This window comes from Plecotus auritus (genome assembly GCF_963455305.1).
Source record: "Plecotus auritus genome assembly, chromosome: 8".
Classification (NCBI taxonomy): Eukaryota; Metazoa; Chordata; class Mammalia; order Chiroptera; family Vespertilionidae; genus Plecotus; species Plecotus auritus.
Window position 1 is genome coordinate 163,979,862 of NC_137782.1, and position 16,369 is coordinate 163,996,230.

The window sequence follows — 16,369 nt, forward strand, 5'->3', positions numbered from 1 at the left end:
TTTGGCATTGCCCTTTCCCATCCCTCATCCCTGACCATCATAGACAAATCAGATACATAACGGTCATGCAACACTATGCTCCCTCCTCCACCCTCTCACCCTTACCCAGTTACATCTTCTTTCAAAGCACTTATCACCACCTGTCAAGTGACTTGTTTAGCAATGTGTCTGCTTGCTGTCTAGGTGTCCCCTACAGAGCACAGGCTTCATCCAGGACCTTGTTTGTCCATGGCCGTATCCCCAGCCCCTGGCACCGTGCCTGGCAACAGTGGATGCTTGATGGATATGTGTTGAATGAGTAAATAAACCCATGGAAGCCCAGGGCAGAAACAGGAAGCAGAGGACCAAGACCCTGAGCGCCTCCTTAGGTGGTGAGGACAGACCAGCCCTCCTCCCAGGGCGGAAAGCGGGCCTTGCACCCCGTCACCTCGATGTGGTTGAGCTCCTGGCGGAAGGTCTTCATCACAGTCTTCACTTGCTCCTCCATCCGCTCCAGGAGCACGCAGATGTCTTCCGACTGCTTCTTCAAGTCCTTCACGTACTGGTCATCCTTTATTTTTAACTCCTAGAAAAGATATGTCCAAGGCTGGCCACAAACGGAGACGCCCCTCCTCAGCATCTGTGACCACTCGGCATCACAGCTGCACAAGGAGAAGGTGGCTTCAGGGGCGCTGCGGGGCGGGCTTGGCGCAGGGCCCAGCTCTGAAGGGGCCGCCCAGGATCAAAGCCTCCATTCCTGCTGCTGCAACGTCCCCGAAAGCCCAGGGGTGCCCGCGGAGCAATTAGTGTCCAGGCTCCACTGTGGGAACATACCCACTGCAGACTAAGTTCCACTCCTTAACTACACACATACAGGTTTCTGTTAGGAAGCCAATCATTCTACAATGACTACCCAGCTTTTTCCTCTGGTTAAGGTGGATCGCCTGCGCTGTGCAGCATCCTGAGGCCTGAAGTAAGGCCTCCACGTTTTTTCATTCAGGAGAAGCAAACCAATAACCCAATTAAACACCCCAGCTGACCCCACCAGGCTGGCACTGAGTGACCCGGGGCTCTTGCCTGCTGTAACTCGCTGATAAGCTTGTTCTTATCTTCTATCAGCCCTGCACAGTGCACCTGCTGGGAGTTGAGCATTTCCCACAGTTCCTGGGGAATTTTCTTGTGTTTGCCCTCCTCCCACTTGGCGGTGATTTCATCAAATTTGTCCTGGCTGGTCTTGACTTCGTTCTCCAGTTTTTCAAGCCTGCAAACACAAACACGCAGGCCATGCCAGCTCAGCTTCCGACGCTGCCTTCCCACAGCGCAGGCGGGTCCTCCAGACTCTGTAAAACAGGGCTGGGTACCAGGCACTACCTCCAGATACACCCACCCAAGACCAAACCAGACTCTGAGAAATCTTCTTTTAGTTTAATGCTTGAGTGTAAGTGAGTGAGACCAAATAAACAAAGTGACACATAACAAAAATGTATCAACAGTAAAGCTAAACACGCACATATGGATCAAGAGCCAACTGGTCACCCACTCCTGAGTAAGATGGTGACGCACAGTAGTTAAATACTTGGTCCCTGGAGTTCCATGCCTTGTGTTCAAGTCCTGGCTCTGCCACCAACTGACGCTCAACTTTCGACAAGTTGCTTGACCTCGGCAAGCCCCGTTTTCCTCATCCATAAAATGGACAGGATGGCCATGCCCACCTTCACATGGCTGTCATCAGGATAAATAAGATGATGCTCAGCACAGTGGCCACTTAACAAATGCTACTCATGTGATAACTGTCATTGTCAACTGTGATCTCAAGTGCCAAATTACCAACAAATGTCCAGTGGAATGTACAAATAGGAAAACTCTACATTAGCAATAGAAACTAGCGATGGTCTTCCCAGAAATTCCGAAGAAACTATGTGATGGGTTATACTGAGGAGGGGCCTGGATTGAAGGAAGGCCTTAGGGCTGAGATGTGAGGCCCCTTCTGAGAACAGGGTCTAGAGCAGCGGTCGCCAACCTTTCGGACCTCACGGACCACCAGTGGGCCGTGGACCACCGGTTGGCGACCGTTGGTCTAGAGCAGTGGTTCTCAACCTTTCTAATGCCACGACCCTTTAATACAGTTCCTCATGTTGTGGTGACCCCCAACCATAAAATTATTTTCATTGCTACTTCATAACTGTAATTTTGCTACTGTTATGAATCGTAATGCAAATATCTGTGTTTTCCGATGGTCTTAGGCTCTACAGCAGTGGCTCTCAACCTGTGGGTTGCAACCTAAGACCATCGGAAAACACAGATATTTACATTACAATTCATAACAGTAGCAAAATTACAGTTATGAAGTAGCAACGAAAATAATTTTATGATTGGGGGTCACCACAACATGAGGAACTGTGTTAAAGGGTCGCGGCATTAGAAAGGTTGAGAGCCACTGGTCTAGAGCATATGCCAGAGATCCAGTCCCTACTCTAACAGACTGCATGTCTATGAGACTGTCTCCAAACAAGTGTGCAAACCCCCCTAAGGACAGAAATCACAACTTAATCATCTTGTGATCCCCTTTCTTCTTCCCACCTTCCAAGCTAGGACACTTAGTAAAGCTAAGCACACACACATATGAATCCAATTGAATTTCTTCTTCAAAAAATGAGGAACAGCCATCAGGTCATCTTTCTAAAATCCACATTTATCTTGTAACTCTGCCACTTAAATGCTTCCATTTCTCCTCAGTGGCTCCAGGAAGAAACCTAACCCCTTAGTCTGGCACGCGGGGCCTTTCCCAAGCTGACCCTGCTGGGGATCGGCCAGTGCCGTTCCTGGTACAGCCCACGACAGGCAGTGGGAAGTTTCCAGAATAAAATCACCAATTTTATTATTATAATAAAGGCGGTGAAGTTGTCAGTGGGGGAACTACTTACGCTGAACAACTAAATCCGTTGTTGTTAAAATCATACTGTGTATGAATACGCCGAGATGGGCTAAAATGGTCCGCTGGTTGCTCTTCTCATTGAACTACAGATTGCTAGGCACCCTGAGACCTGGGAAGATGGGTGTGCACAGCAGCCTTCCTGCCAAGGACTGGAGCTGAAGGTCTGCCTGAGTCCCCGAGATCCCTCTGACCCTCTATGCTTCAGATGCGGAGCCTTTGCTATTCTTTAACACCTGCTACATTGTCCATGACACGGAGCTGTTCCTGGGTCTGGTCATTCTCATGGTCAGCCCACCTGACCTTCTTAGCCTCATCTCTTCTCATCCCCTAACCCCCTGCCATTCGTCCTTCCCGATCATGCCGTTCCCAAGCATGTCATGTGACCTATGCCTCTGCACAAGCTGTTCCCTCGGCCTCAGTACCCACTCCTCACTTCCCACTCATCCTGTACAGCCCAACTCGGGTGTCACTTTGCCTGGAGAGCTTCCTCTACAGTCTCTCCAGAGAGAATCAGAGGCCTCCTCATCTCTGTTTCCACAGCTCTTTACACTTAACCTTCACTTGAACACAAATCACGGTTGGGTGTTTCCACGTCTATGTGGACTAGACATCAAGACCAGAGTCTGGGTTCACTCCTTTTCGCATCCACACAGCTTGGTGCATCACCAGGAATGTAAGACTTGAGAAAAGGAGGAGGAAGGGGGGAGTCAGAGGGAGGGAAGAGGATTTTACTAGACTGAGTTTGACAAAGCCGCTTTCCAGCAATTGGGGAGAACTTAGGGACCCACAAAGGAGACATCTCCACATCCACCAGGCTCCCGAGCAGGGGCTCCTCACCTCTGACGCTTCAGCTCCTCTTCCTCAACCCTCCGGTGGATCTCTCTGATGTCGGTAGCCACCTGGATATTTGTCACCAACTCGGTGCCGTAGAGCAGCAGTTTAGCCAATTTCTGAAAACAAAGAACTTATAATGTTAGAACACTTTATAAAGAACTTATATATTTACAAAATTTATAAAACTTGATAAGGAATATATACGTTTATAAAACTTTAAAATAATGTATAAAATTGCACAACTGGCCCTAACCGGTTTGGCTCAGTGGATAGAGCATCGGCCTGTGGACTCAAGGGTCCCAGGTTCGATTCCAGTCAAGGGCATGTACCTTGGTTGCGGGCACATCCCCAGTAGGAGGTGTGCAGGAGGCAGCTGATCGATGTTTCTCTCTCATCGATGTTTCTAACTCTCTATCCCTCTCCCTTCCTCTCTGTAAAAAATCAATAAAATATATATTTTTTTAAAAATTGCACAACTGTTGGTAACTCTTCTATGCACCAAAACTGGAATCAAAAGCCACTTAAGACTTTTCTTTTTTGTTTTTCTCCTTTTCTTTAAATTCTTTTTTTAATTTTTTTTAATTTTACATTTTTTTTACCTTAAGACTTTTAATAACACCATCTATGTAGCAGCCTGTTTCCATCATGACATTTGTGCTGTGATGTTGCAGCTTACAATCTCATAGCACTCTGCAATTCTGGATGAACTTGAATTCCTTCTCAGAGCAGGGACCAGCCAACCAGCACGCTGGCATGCACTCTGAGTACATATCCTTTCCCCAGTGGACCTCCAAGTGGCTGACACTGCCGGGATCCTTTCTGAGACTCTCAGCTGGGGAGGTGAGGCAGACAATCACAGCTGTCCTCCCCAGTCCATTTCCTCTCTTCTTTTAGTAATCGAACACCCACATTTTAGCTGGGCATTTGATCTCCTAAAATAGACACATCTCCCAAACTCCCTTGCAGTTAGAACGGCCTGATCAATAGCACATAAGCAGAACAGATATGTGTCCCTTCTGAACTGAAGGGCAAAGGTGCACCTTCTGCAGGCCGGCCCTGTGTCCCCTCCCCCAGGCTGGAGTGTGGTGCTAAAGTACGATACGAGGAGCACATGAAGGGCAGAAGGAGGTGGGCCCGACCTGGAGGAACCCCCATTTCAGCCCTGGACTATTACGTGAGGCAGAAAAATAAGCCTCCACCTCACGTAAGCTAATGTTACGTGGGATCTTTTTTACAGGGGCCCTAATACAGGAGAGAACCGTAGCTGGCTGCACTACCCTCTCCCTTAATGGGCTCAGGAATTTTGCTATTGGTACCGCCCCTTCTAATCCCTCCTTGTAAATTCCACATGCAGTATCTTCACTCCTGGCGTTTTTGTGATGTCATAATTTCACCAAAAAGTTCAGGTATCCTTATGTTATGCCTAAGGTTTTCCAAGTCTGTTTTGGAACTTAAAAATTCTCCAACTCTCAAATCATTTTGGAACCTGGAACCTATAAATATCTTTACCTCAAGAAGTCATTGAAATGATCAGAGACTCTATTTCATCTTGCTAGTCTATAGAAATTTTGAAATGCAGGTCAAATAAATATAAAACAGACCTTAAACCCAGATATCTTGGGTACTGCTGACTTTTTTAAATGCCTGACTTTTTTATCGCTTGTACCAAAATGGTTTTACATGCATAAGGAAGTAATTTTGAGCAATTACTGTAGTTCAGTGCAATTTCCTATTTTCTACTCAGACAATGCAAACATCAGAAATTTCCAAATCAAGTACTTAAGTCTCAAAAGTAAAATTGAAAATGTTAGTCACCAACAGACCAACACACACACCCCTAACATTTTTGAGACCCAGGAGAAGAATTTAAATGGAGGTCCACATACCATATATCTAAATATTTAGAAATTATAACTCAGTGTTATAAACAGTTCATAAAATATGCTCTTTCCTCCTACCTCAACACCTTCATAACAATTTAGAAGTTCCACCCAGAACTTGGTGGCTAAGGGAGAGCCAGTCTCTGGCCCCCAGCCTACAGTCCACCCCATTCTTGTCCCACCCACCGCTGTCCTACACCACTCAAGGCTTCACATGCAGGCATGTGGATTTCCCAGACCATATCCAAGCTCCGTCTAGAACCCTTGTCATCCATCAGGCCTAAAGGTTGCACAATAGTGGCCTCATCTGCCCTGAGCAGGACAGACCCTGGGAGAAGTCTCGTGCAGGCTTGAAAGCAGGCCCAGAACCCTTTGGGCAGGGAACGTGTGGTTCTGTGGCACACAGAGAGTGATCTAAAGGGGGACTTGGGCTCTGAATGAACCTGAGGCAAGTCCACTTGCGGGGGTGCACTCAGAGGGAAGCCAGAGCAAGACACGGGAGCCTCCTCCTCACCACCTCTCTCTAACAGGCTGGGGGGCCTGTCTGGCGCAACAAGGCCAGAGAAAGAAATAAAAGGTGTGAATATTTTTAAATTTTTCATTGAATTTATTGGGGTGACGTTAGTTAATAAAATGATATAGGTTTCAGGCGTCTCGTTAAAAGGTATAAATGTTAAACAGGAAGAGATTAAACTCATTTTCAGATGATATGATTATATAGGTAAACATAACCTTCCCTGACCCGGCCAGCTTAGTGAGCCATTCCCCATATCTCATTTCCTACAGGATCACTGTCTATGCAGTTCACTTCACAATTAACTAAACGTGGCACTTTGCTAGGTCTGGCTTGCTGTTTTGAACTGGCGTTTCTATTTCTCCAGCAACAAAAACGACTTGTTCCAAGTCCTTTATTAAATATCCCAGGAGCCCTGCCATTACCAGGGAGAGCAGTTGATGATTTTCTTTTTAGTGTTTACCGGGTACAGGCCATGAGCTACTCCACAGGTAAAGAGGCTCTTACTCTCATAGAGCTTACAATATTTAAAATATATTTTTATTTATTTCAGAGAGAAAGGTGAGAGAGAGAGAGAGAGAGAGAGAGAGAGAGAGAGATCAATGATGAGAGAGAATCATTGATTGGCTGCCTCCTGCACAACCCACACTGGGGATCGAGCCCACAACCCGGGCATGTGCCCTGACCTGGGATGGAAGTGTGACCTCCTGGTTCATAGGTCACAGCTTAACCACTGAGCCAGCTGGGCTAGAGCTTACAATTTTATTGCAGACACTGCATGCACACACAGTGATTTGAAAATTCATACAGGGCAGAAAACTATCCAAAAGGAAATGAATTAAAGGAGGTCAGCCTGGCTTGCAGAGGAACTCATAGAAGGGCTGGGACTTAGATGGTAAGTAAAAGTCTGGGAAGGTACCCTGGAGACAGGAGGGGAGAAAAGGGAGAGAAGAGGCAAGAAGAGGAGAGGGGAGGAGCTTGGCATTCCAGATGGTCAAAGGCACAGAGCAGAAAGAACAAAGCCACTGGAGGTAAGCAAGTGATGGGCCTCGCCAAGGTGGAAGGCCCAATTAGGTTAACAATGGGAGAGAAGATTGCAAAGTTAAGATGGAAACAGACTACACAAGCTCTTGAATGCCAGTTTAAATTATTTGGACTTTACCCTATGTACAGTGAATGCCATTAAAAGTGTATGAGCAAAGAAGAGGCAGCATCAACCCAAGAAACTTGAATATGAAAGCTCACTCGTAGAGAGCTCCCAAATGGGAAAGATTCCAATTCAGTTCTGTCTAGAAACAGGAAATAGGATCTCTACTGAGATTTCATCCCTACTGAGTTTCTTCTAGTCTAAATACAAAAACCGCTCTAGCCGGTTTGGCTCAATGGATAGAGCAGCAGTCAGCAGACCAAAAGGTCCTGGGTTCGATTCCCGTCAAGGGCACGTACCTCGACTGCAGGCTCCTCCCCGGTCTGGGCTCTGGCCGAGGCGCATGCAGGAGGCAACCAATCAATGTCTCTCTCTCACACTGATGTTTCTATCTGTCTTTCCCTTTCTCTTCACTCTCTCTGAAAATCAGTGGGAAAATATCCTTGGGTGAGGATTAAAAAATAAATAAATAAAATAACTAAATACAAAAACCGTGACATCACACCTCGCTATCTAGTCTCACGGGACTGTCAGGACCCATTTGCTACCCAATTCATACCAGTCTGCTTTCTTCTTTCTGTTTATAGCTCTTGCTTTGATCTTCCTCACTCTCCTTCTTCCCATCTAAATATTCTCCAAGCGCTTCCCTGTGATGGAAAAGAACAGAGAAACTGAAGTTATTTCTAGTATTTAAGTTCTATATGCAAATGTTCCATGGGAATTCATACCACATACAAAAATGCTTTCCATATGGTTAATAATTTAGATATAAAAAACATAATCATAAAACCCTATAAGCATATAAAGGAGAGAGAATAAAGCCAAAGTTAGAAAAAAAAGTTGAAAGGTTTTACTTCCTAACATTTTTTAATTTTATCCTTGAAAGTCAAAGGATAAACTGGTAAAAGATATTTGAAAAAACTTTGCTCGCCATAAAATAGAAAAGCCTCCTTCAAATCAATATTAAAAAAGACAATATACCAAATAGAAAAATTGGCAAAGAATGTGAACAGGCAACTCATGGGAGAAATACAAATGGCAAATAGACAGTTAAAAATATGTTCCACTTCACATATAAGCAGAGAAATGAAATTGAAAACCCTGTGAGATATCATTATTTCCTATCAGACTAGAAAGGTTTTAGAAGGTTGACAATAATACCTATTCATACTCACAGGGCAATGTTAATTCTCCTGATCTCTGTCAAAATATAGTCTGAATAGGCCAGAACCATCCAGATATCCCACAGAACATCGCAGTGATTCGTCACATCAGGGTTGGCACACTATGGCCTATGGTACAAATCTGACCCGCCTGTTTCTGTATGGCTCACAAGTGAAGAATAGTTTTTACATTTTTAAGAGGTGTTTTTTTTTTAAATGAGGGTGAATAGGCAGAACACAGTGAAACCATTCTGTACAATACTGTACTAGTGGATACTTGTCATTATATAGTTGTCAAAATCCACAGAACACCAAGAGTGAATCACAATGGGAAGTACGGACTTTGGCTGACAATGACATGTCCATGAGGTTCATCAATTGTAACAAAGGTACCACTCTGGCGGGGGATGTGCTAGTGGGAGAAGTTATGCATGTGTGGGGCAGAAGGTATATGAGAATACTCTGTACCTTCCAGTTGATTTTTCTGTAAACCTAAAACTGCTCTAAAAGAAACAAAGTGTATTAATTTAGGGGGAGAAAGATGAAATATAAAGGAAATTTTGGGACACAAACATTATATGAGATTCACGTTTCAGTGCCCAGTAATTAAAGTTTTGTTGGAACGCAGCCACACGACTTTGGCTGCTTGTGTCCAATGGCCAGCAGACAAGAAGGGAAGTCATCATCTTACTGGGGCAGCTGACCCTGACCACAGGACGAGGTATGATGCTGTTACACAGGCAGGGAGGGTGCTCAGGAATTCAGGGGCTGCTGGCGCCTCTTCTTCTACCCTCTAGGACAGTCCACTGTGTCTGTGAACGGATGGGTGGGGCAACCCTGGCCCGGAAGGAATAAGGCTCTCAGCCTCAGATACTTCAGGTATGAGCGTGGGTCACACAAGCAGTTGAGGCGCTGAGACCAGCAGAAGCGGTAGCTGAGGCCCACTGGATGGGTACTTGGGGAAGGCAGGCAGGCTGGGAGGGGAGGGGAGACAGACCTCCAGGGCAGGGCCTGGATCGCCTGCATTTCAGTGTATTGACCACAGTGCCGGTTGCACCGGCTCCCAATGAAAGCATTGAAAGGATTGTTATTTCTGTTTTTAACTTTATTAGTGTGTTCAATGTTTTAATATCCCATACTTTGCTTGAACTTTCTGGAATGAAAGTTTTCTATCAAGAAACAAGGCCCTCTGCCCTGGCCGGGTAGCTCAGTTGGTTAAGATATGTTCAGATATGCCAAGGTTGCCGGTTTGATCCCTGGTCAAGACACAAAAAAATATCGATCAATGAATGCATCAATAGTTGGAAAAAGAGATGTTCTCCCTCCCTTCCTTCCTCTCTCTCTCTAAAATCAATAAATACATTTAAAAAAATTTTAAGGGCCCTCTCACCCTTGGGGCACTCCAGCCCCTCACTGCAGGGGGCTCCTGCCCTGGCAGCACCGCACACCTAGGCCCCCCCACCTCCCTGCATTGCCTCCGGAACACCCGAGGCGCTTTTCCACGGCCAGCCCAGCCCCCTGCTCACCGTCTCCGGGCATCCAGGCGCGCTGCGATGCGGAGGCGCCGGGCCTGGATCCGCTCCTGAGGATTATCCGAATTGATCGAGGGTCCGAGAACCTGAGTGGCTAAATGTTCCTCCTCCTTATCCTCCAAAATCCCCAGGGGTACCGGCGGATTCATGGCGGTGCCTCCCCAAGGCAGCTCGGCGGGGACCAACGCTGGACCGCTGCCGGTTGCTAACAACACGTCGTTGCCAGGGTAAAGCAGTCACCTGACCCGCCGCTGGAGGCGATTGAGTGCGCAGCTCAGGCCCCGCCCACCGCCGTTCAGACCGGGTGTCCCAGCTTTGGGCTTATTATTCCTCTCTACAAAGGACCAGTCATATTAGCACAGATTGATAGACTGAAGAGCTGGACCAAGGTTTGGTTTACTGACCCTCATGACTAACTCATCATTCATTCATCACCAAATGGCTATTCCTCAAAATCATATTCATCAAATATTATTGAGCACCTCATGGGCATGGTCCTTTCCTCATAGAAGCTACCTTATGATAGGTCCACTCGGAGCTTATTGCCTCACTGGAAAGTTTGAACTGAAGTATATTGCACCCATCTATTCATCATCTATTCATTTTTGAGCTCCTACATTGTGCATGGGCCCCCTTCCTCCTCTAGAATGTGAAACCCCATCCTATCAATAAAGTTTTACCCAACAAGGGATCATTGTCTTCTATAGCCGTTTTCAGTAGGGCTAAAACCTAGGACAATCCCACCAGCACCACCTTACAGAAAGAGGGGGAGCAGAGGGAAAAGTACCAGGGGTGTGGGGGAGAGGAATAAGTTAAGGGTACAGAACATACTTAAAACTCTCAAGGAAGCACTGTCCCCCAAAAAAAGCACTATTTCCTGGCTGGTTTTTGTGTCTCAATGTCAACCAAAATAGTATTCTTATTGAGAATTAAAACCCTTTTTAAAAACTGTTTTAACATTTGACAGGGCCTTGATCCATTGGCCTGTGGGAAACTCCAGAAGGGGCATGTAGTGAGAAAAGGCAGGTCCTAGTCCTAGACCTGCCCTGCAACCTTGGATAAGTCACAACTACTTGAGGATCATTTTCTCAACTGTCATATGGTACCGTCTGCCTACTCAACTCAGAGGCAGTTATGACAAGGCCAAAGCAGACAGGTTCCTTTGATGTACAATTGGCTAGAATGAACTCAGGGGCCCATATGGGTATGACTTTCCACAGACTAAGTCGGTCGAGTCCTTTGAGCATGGCATCCCCATCCCTGGGTAAGTTTGGGGTGATAAAGACTAGGCAGGCTTCCTCTGCTATGCCACAGGCTGGCCATCGACCTCAGTTTAGTCCTTTTTGCAGAAAAAGAATGATACGCTGATTACATTTTAACATACTAAGTCAAGTCCCACCACTGAATTCTATATCTATAAGGTACACCAAGCCCCCTTAATTGGGGTTTGGGGGTTCATCATTTACATAATTTTCTGGTTTACTCCTATCTCCTTTTAATGTTTTGCTATGAAACAAGGAGTGATGACCTAAGACAAGTGGCCAGACATTCATTTCCTCCCCACAGCTCCCTCCCACGTTGCACCTACCAGGGAAAAACAAAAAAGACAGTCTGAAAACAGAAAGGATTTAAAAATTATTTACTCTTTACTTTTTATTACAATAAATATTTATCAATAATGGAATTAAACAATTTTAAATTAAAACCTACTGCATTACTTTTGGGTTTCACAGCAGCAGCAGAAATAAACATAAATCCAGTTGAAAGGACAAGGCTTCCGGAATCCAGTGGCAAGAAACAGTCAGGTCTTGATTATCTGGTGTAGCGATGGGAAACAGCAACACCGATGATGCGAATATATCAGTAAAACACATGGTTGTACATCAAAGACTTATCTAAGATTTTACAACATTCCTGCTAAGGAATTGAAGCGAGTTGCGAAGCCCCACTTCCGCAAGCGCTAAGGCCCAGAGCTGCCTGCCAGCCAGGAATGGGCCCCGCCGCCTTCAGACCCAGAAGCCTCCATCCTGGTGGAAGCAGCCGTCTTTCTCAAAAGCGGGCTTCCTGGCTCACACCATCCCCAGTGAAAGGGAAATGGAAAGTGACTTATTTCAAGGGCCTTTCCTGGGACTGAGATGAGCTAGAAGTAGGGAAGCTTGTGGCTCCAGATGCGGGAGAAGCTTCACCGAGCTAGGGCTACATGCAGATTAAGTCAGCAGGAAGAAAGTGCACGGAGGGCTCACCACCTCGCTGATAATCAAGAGTAGACTGCATGTACACACGAATAGATCATACATATATATGCACAGAGAATACATGTGTACATCTGAACTATGTATATATACACACACATCACACATAACCAGACAAAATAAATGCTACATGATTTACTATAAACACAGCAAGTCCTAGATAGACCGATTATGAATATGTTCAATTAAACTACTTGGAAGGGAAAACAAAATTTTGTGCTCCTCCTCTTCGATAATATATTCAACTTGTAGCAAATATGTTCCAGTTGCTTGAGTGGTATTGTCTCTAGGTACCTGAGAAGGGATGGAACCGTCTTTTGTTTCAGAATCTACAGAAAGCAAACTGCAACAGTAATTGATTCGGCCATGGTTCCTGCCACCCATTCTTAATCACAGGGCATGAAATCGTACTCAGAAAAGCATCCAATTCTTTTTCTGCAACTGGTTACAGATTTCATCTATTATATTAGATGGGAGGGGAGGGGAGGGGAGAAGATGGCAGCAGGAAGTTTACACCTCTACACCTTGGCGATTATCCACAGACTTCTCCTTTACCAGAGGAAATGCTACCTTTTTGTAAAAAGTTGAAATTTAGAGTTTAATACTAAATTCTGCTTTCTTGGCACATTTCCGAATGAGGAAGTAACCCATGTAGCTGGGTCTTTGTCTCTGGTATGGCTGCTCTAATGGGGCAAGTTATCTAAACAAAGTAATCTACAAAAAAATGTTAATATTGTGCGGCAATCTTAAGTAGTAGTTATTAAATTCAAAGTCTGATATGGAATGATACCAGTATTTTAAACAGATTTATAATGCAGCATGCAGAGATCTTGTAAAATTAAAACAGGCCCCTAGTTAATAACAGCAAGTACTAACTAAACATGTTCCTGGTCAGGAACTTCTTAGATAATAAAAAGTGCTTGTCAAGAATACCAGAATCTAGACTTCATGGAGAATTACGTATGATTTAATTTTTAAAAAGTTAATTTTAATTGTTACCCATATTAACTGCTCAAGAGATGACAGTAGGTAGCCAAAGAGCCGTAGGCACCCACAGCATATAGCCACTCCTTGTGTCTTCAAACCTGTCTCTGACTTCAGTGTAGCATTAGCTACCCTATGGCCATGATCCAACTCACATGCTTTAAAAACAGCATACTCTGATGCCTCCTGACTTTCAAGAATGATTCTGTGAAGACCAAGGCAATGTGAATGGTCTGTGGGAGACCAGACACTCCTGTGGTGTCCAAATGGACTTCGCTAAGGAGACGGGCCCTTATTAAAAAAATCAGTCCCTGTGCCACTTTCCAATTCTGGGGACCTGGCCTTTCTGACCAAATGCAACCCAACCCCCTTGCTCAGGCCACCTGTGAGAGGGCTACAAGTGGCAAAACTGCCTTTGCTATCCTAAATATTAGCTATTGAAGATCTGTCTGTATAAAGAGCAGGTCCCTGCTTAAAAACAAAAATCCAGCCAGATGACTATCTTTTGCATATTTGTTTACTAAAAAGCAAAGCACATTACTAGCATGCAGGTTAAAAAGTAAGGTGACATTTATTTTGCACTGTAGAAACACTGGAAATGAATGAGCCAGTAAGCCCAATTCCCACGGCTCCATGCAAGGAAAAAGTAAACACATCGCCACTTTCTCTGGAAAAGTTAAACCACCATGATTTACCATATACCCTAAAAGTAGCTGCCTGCCAATATGTCAGTCATTTGAACCACCGTCAAAGATGAAAAGTAAAATATACAAATCACATCTCATAATTAATAAAGGAAAATCAGAATCTACTTAAGCTATCCTAAAATGTAGAGCTTCACACTTTCAAGTTTCACAGTGATTAACTGAACACCATTTTATTGTTAAAACTGTCACCTTAAACGTACATGTCAAAGTGCTTCAAATGCAGCATACTAGTTAAAATTCCTGGAAGGTTCTAGTACTGGCAGCTAACCTAGTAAGGTTGTTCACCCACAGGGTGTTCAAGAAAGGGCACGCTGCCTTACAAAGAAATCTCATAGGACAAAGAAGATTCCAGTCTGACTTCAAAATTTCCTATAAGTAGAGTGCTCAATCACGTCCAGAACTGAGGTCAAGAGAAAGGCCACTCTGAACACAGGAACCAACACAACCAAAGATTGATTTCCGCACCTGTTTTTTGGCTTCTTTGGAAACCCAAAGTCAACGTTCTAGCCCATCAGGTTTACTTTGTTCCCTCTGGCCCCTTCCCAGTCCTTGACTAGACAAGATTTCCAAAGGCAACCAAGGAGATTTGAATGTGGCAAGATCTGGGGCAACACAGCAAGTGGGCATCTCTGTCCTAGGCAGTGGCTAGTTAAAATGACACCCAGGTGAAGACTGGGGAGGAAGAGTCACAAACAGACTTCTAGTTAAAATATAAGGGGGAAAGTAGCCTTTGATTCGAACACCTTCAGATTACCTTTTTGTTCTCCATAGGTTACAGAATCAAAGTCTGCTTTGGACAGCAAGGGACATTCCCAATGCTTTATGACTAACTACAAAATACACTAATTCTTCGTAAATTAAACTATTAGGAAACTTTCAAATTCACAGTTGAATCCAAAATTAGTGGAGGAATGATGAGCTATAGTGTGACAATTTTAAAATGTGCATTGCACTTAAATCATTGGGCCCCGTGGGCATTAGGCATTAAGGTGATCCCTACTTACCCTTGAAGTACGTCTGACGCATGTTGTTTTTGCTCTGCATATTCCCCCAGTGCCCAGGTTCCAGACCACGGTCAATACACTTTTGGTATCTAATTTGGAATTTGGGCAACTCTAGAGATACATTCCTCTCCTAATAGCTCTATATTAAAATAAATGACATGTTGATAGAAGTACATAACATTCTAGACCAGGGGTGGGCAAACTTTTTGACTCGAGGGCTACAATGGGTTCTTAAACTGGACCGGAGGGCCGGAACAAAAGCATGGATGGAGTGTTTGTGTGAACTAATATAAATTCAAAGTAAAGGAGCGGAGGGGAGAGCAAGAGAACCAGATAGAACAGCCGGATCCGGCACGCGGGCCATAGTTTGCCCAAGGCTGTTCTAGACCATAATCAGCATTTCTTTTTAAATTAGAATTAAAAGTACTTTAAAATTAGAATTAACCATGATATTATTCAATATCAAGGAAGATTATTTAGTTTTCTATTTGGAAGTTACTCTATTACCCTTAAGACTAAAACCCATAAACTATATTCATTACATATTAGTGGAGGAATGACAATTTAAAATGTAACAAATTTAAACTGTGTGTTGCACTAAGATCATGTTATTAAAGTTCACAAAAGGCAGCATTAACATCCTGTATCCAGGTATTTTCTAATTTTTCTATGCCGTGCCCCCCTCAAATACGGGGGAATTCTTTTCTGACAAGCAAGAAAGGGCATTTTTCATACCAGAACCTGAAAGGAAGCTTCTCTTACAGGTTAGGTAACTTTGGTCAGTAGAAACACAAAGTAAACCTCTGGCCTGGCTAAGGCACTCTATTCTGAAATGTACAGAAAACATGGAGGGGTGACCAACCATCCCATTGCTCCCCCAAAAGGCAGCTCAGTGTATGCTGGGAGAGAGGCTGAGGTGTGAACTCACCCCAAAATATCATGCATAAGCCTGAAATATCTTCTATACTTTGGAAATGTGGTAACTGGCATGACATGAATGCACAGAGCTATTTGTAACTAAGTCCTGCTTCAGGCACCCCATCACTACATAACAAACGGGGACTTTCAAGGTGCACTTGAAGATGGCAGACCACGCCAAGAACAAGAGTCAGCAGCACGCTCCGGAAGCACAGTTCACGAGGTTCTGAGACAGTTCATCCCAGTTTTACTTTCCCCTTGCTGACAGTCACCTTTCCTTCCTCTAAGGATGTCAGTAAAACTGACGATGGCATCATTCTTTACCACCAGAGGGAAATAAGTCATAAAGTATAGGCACAAAACAATTTTCAAATGAACTTGATGCAACAGAAAGAGAGCAGAAACACACTTTGAGGTAAAAGCCCCCAAATGACAGGACAGGACCTTACGCCAGAAGTAAGAGGTATTTTCTTACTATACTGTAAGGTGAAGGAAGCCTGTGGTCCAAATGTGTCATTTT

General features: G+C 44.5%; 1 protein-coding gene across 4 annotated transcripts in view; it reads right to left on the bottom strand.

Annotated features, from left to right (window-relative positions):
• Positions 1-10,188, bottom strand: part of DRC1 (dynein regulatory complex subunit 1) — a 34,356-nt gene extending 24,168 nt beyond the window's left edge. For 2 of the 4 annotated variants that reach the window (XR_013961468.1, XM_080684847.1), the window contains exons 1-5: positions 9,979-10,158; positions 7,849-7,936; positions 3,752-3,864; positions 1,057-1,240; positions 428-565 (exon numbers count right to left, since the gene is read on the bottom strand). Coding sequence is in view for 3 of the 4 variants with exons in the window: in XM_080684847.1 (XP_080540973.1) it covers positions 428-565; positions 1,057-1,240; positions 3,752-3,864; positions 7,849-7,936; positions 9,979-10,133 (678 nt within the window). In the remaining variant the exon portion in view is untranslated. Of the gene's footprint in view, positions 1-427; positions 566-1,056; positions 1,241-3,751; positions 3,865-7,848; positions 7,937-8,464; positions 8,529-9,978 lie in introns of those variants that run through there. The other 2 variants (XM_080684845.1, XM_080684846.1) reach the window with 2 other exon arrangements.
• Between the last annotated feature and the right edge of the window lie 6,181 nt (positions 10,189-16,369).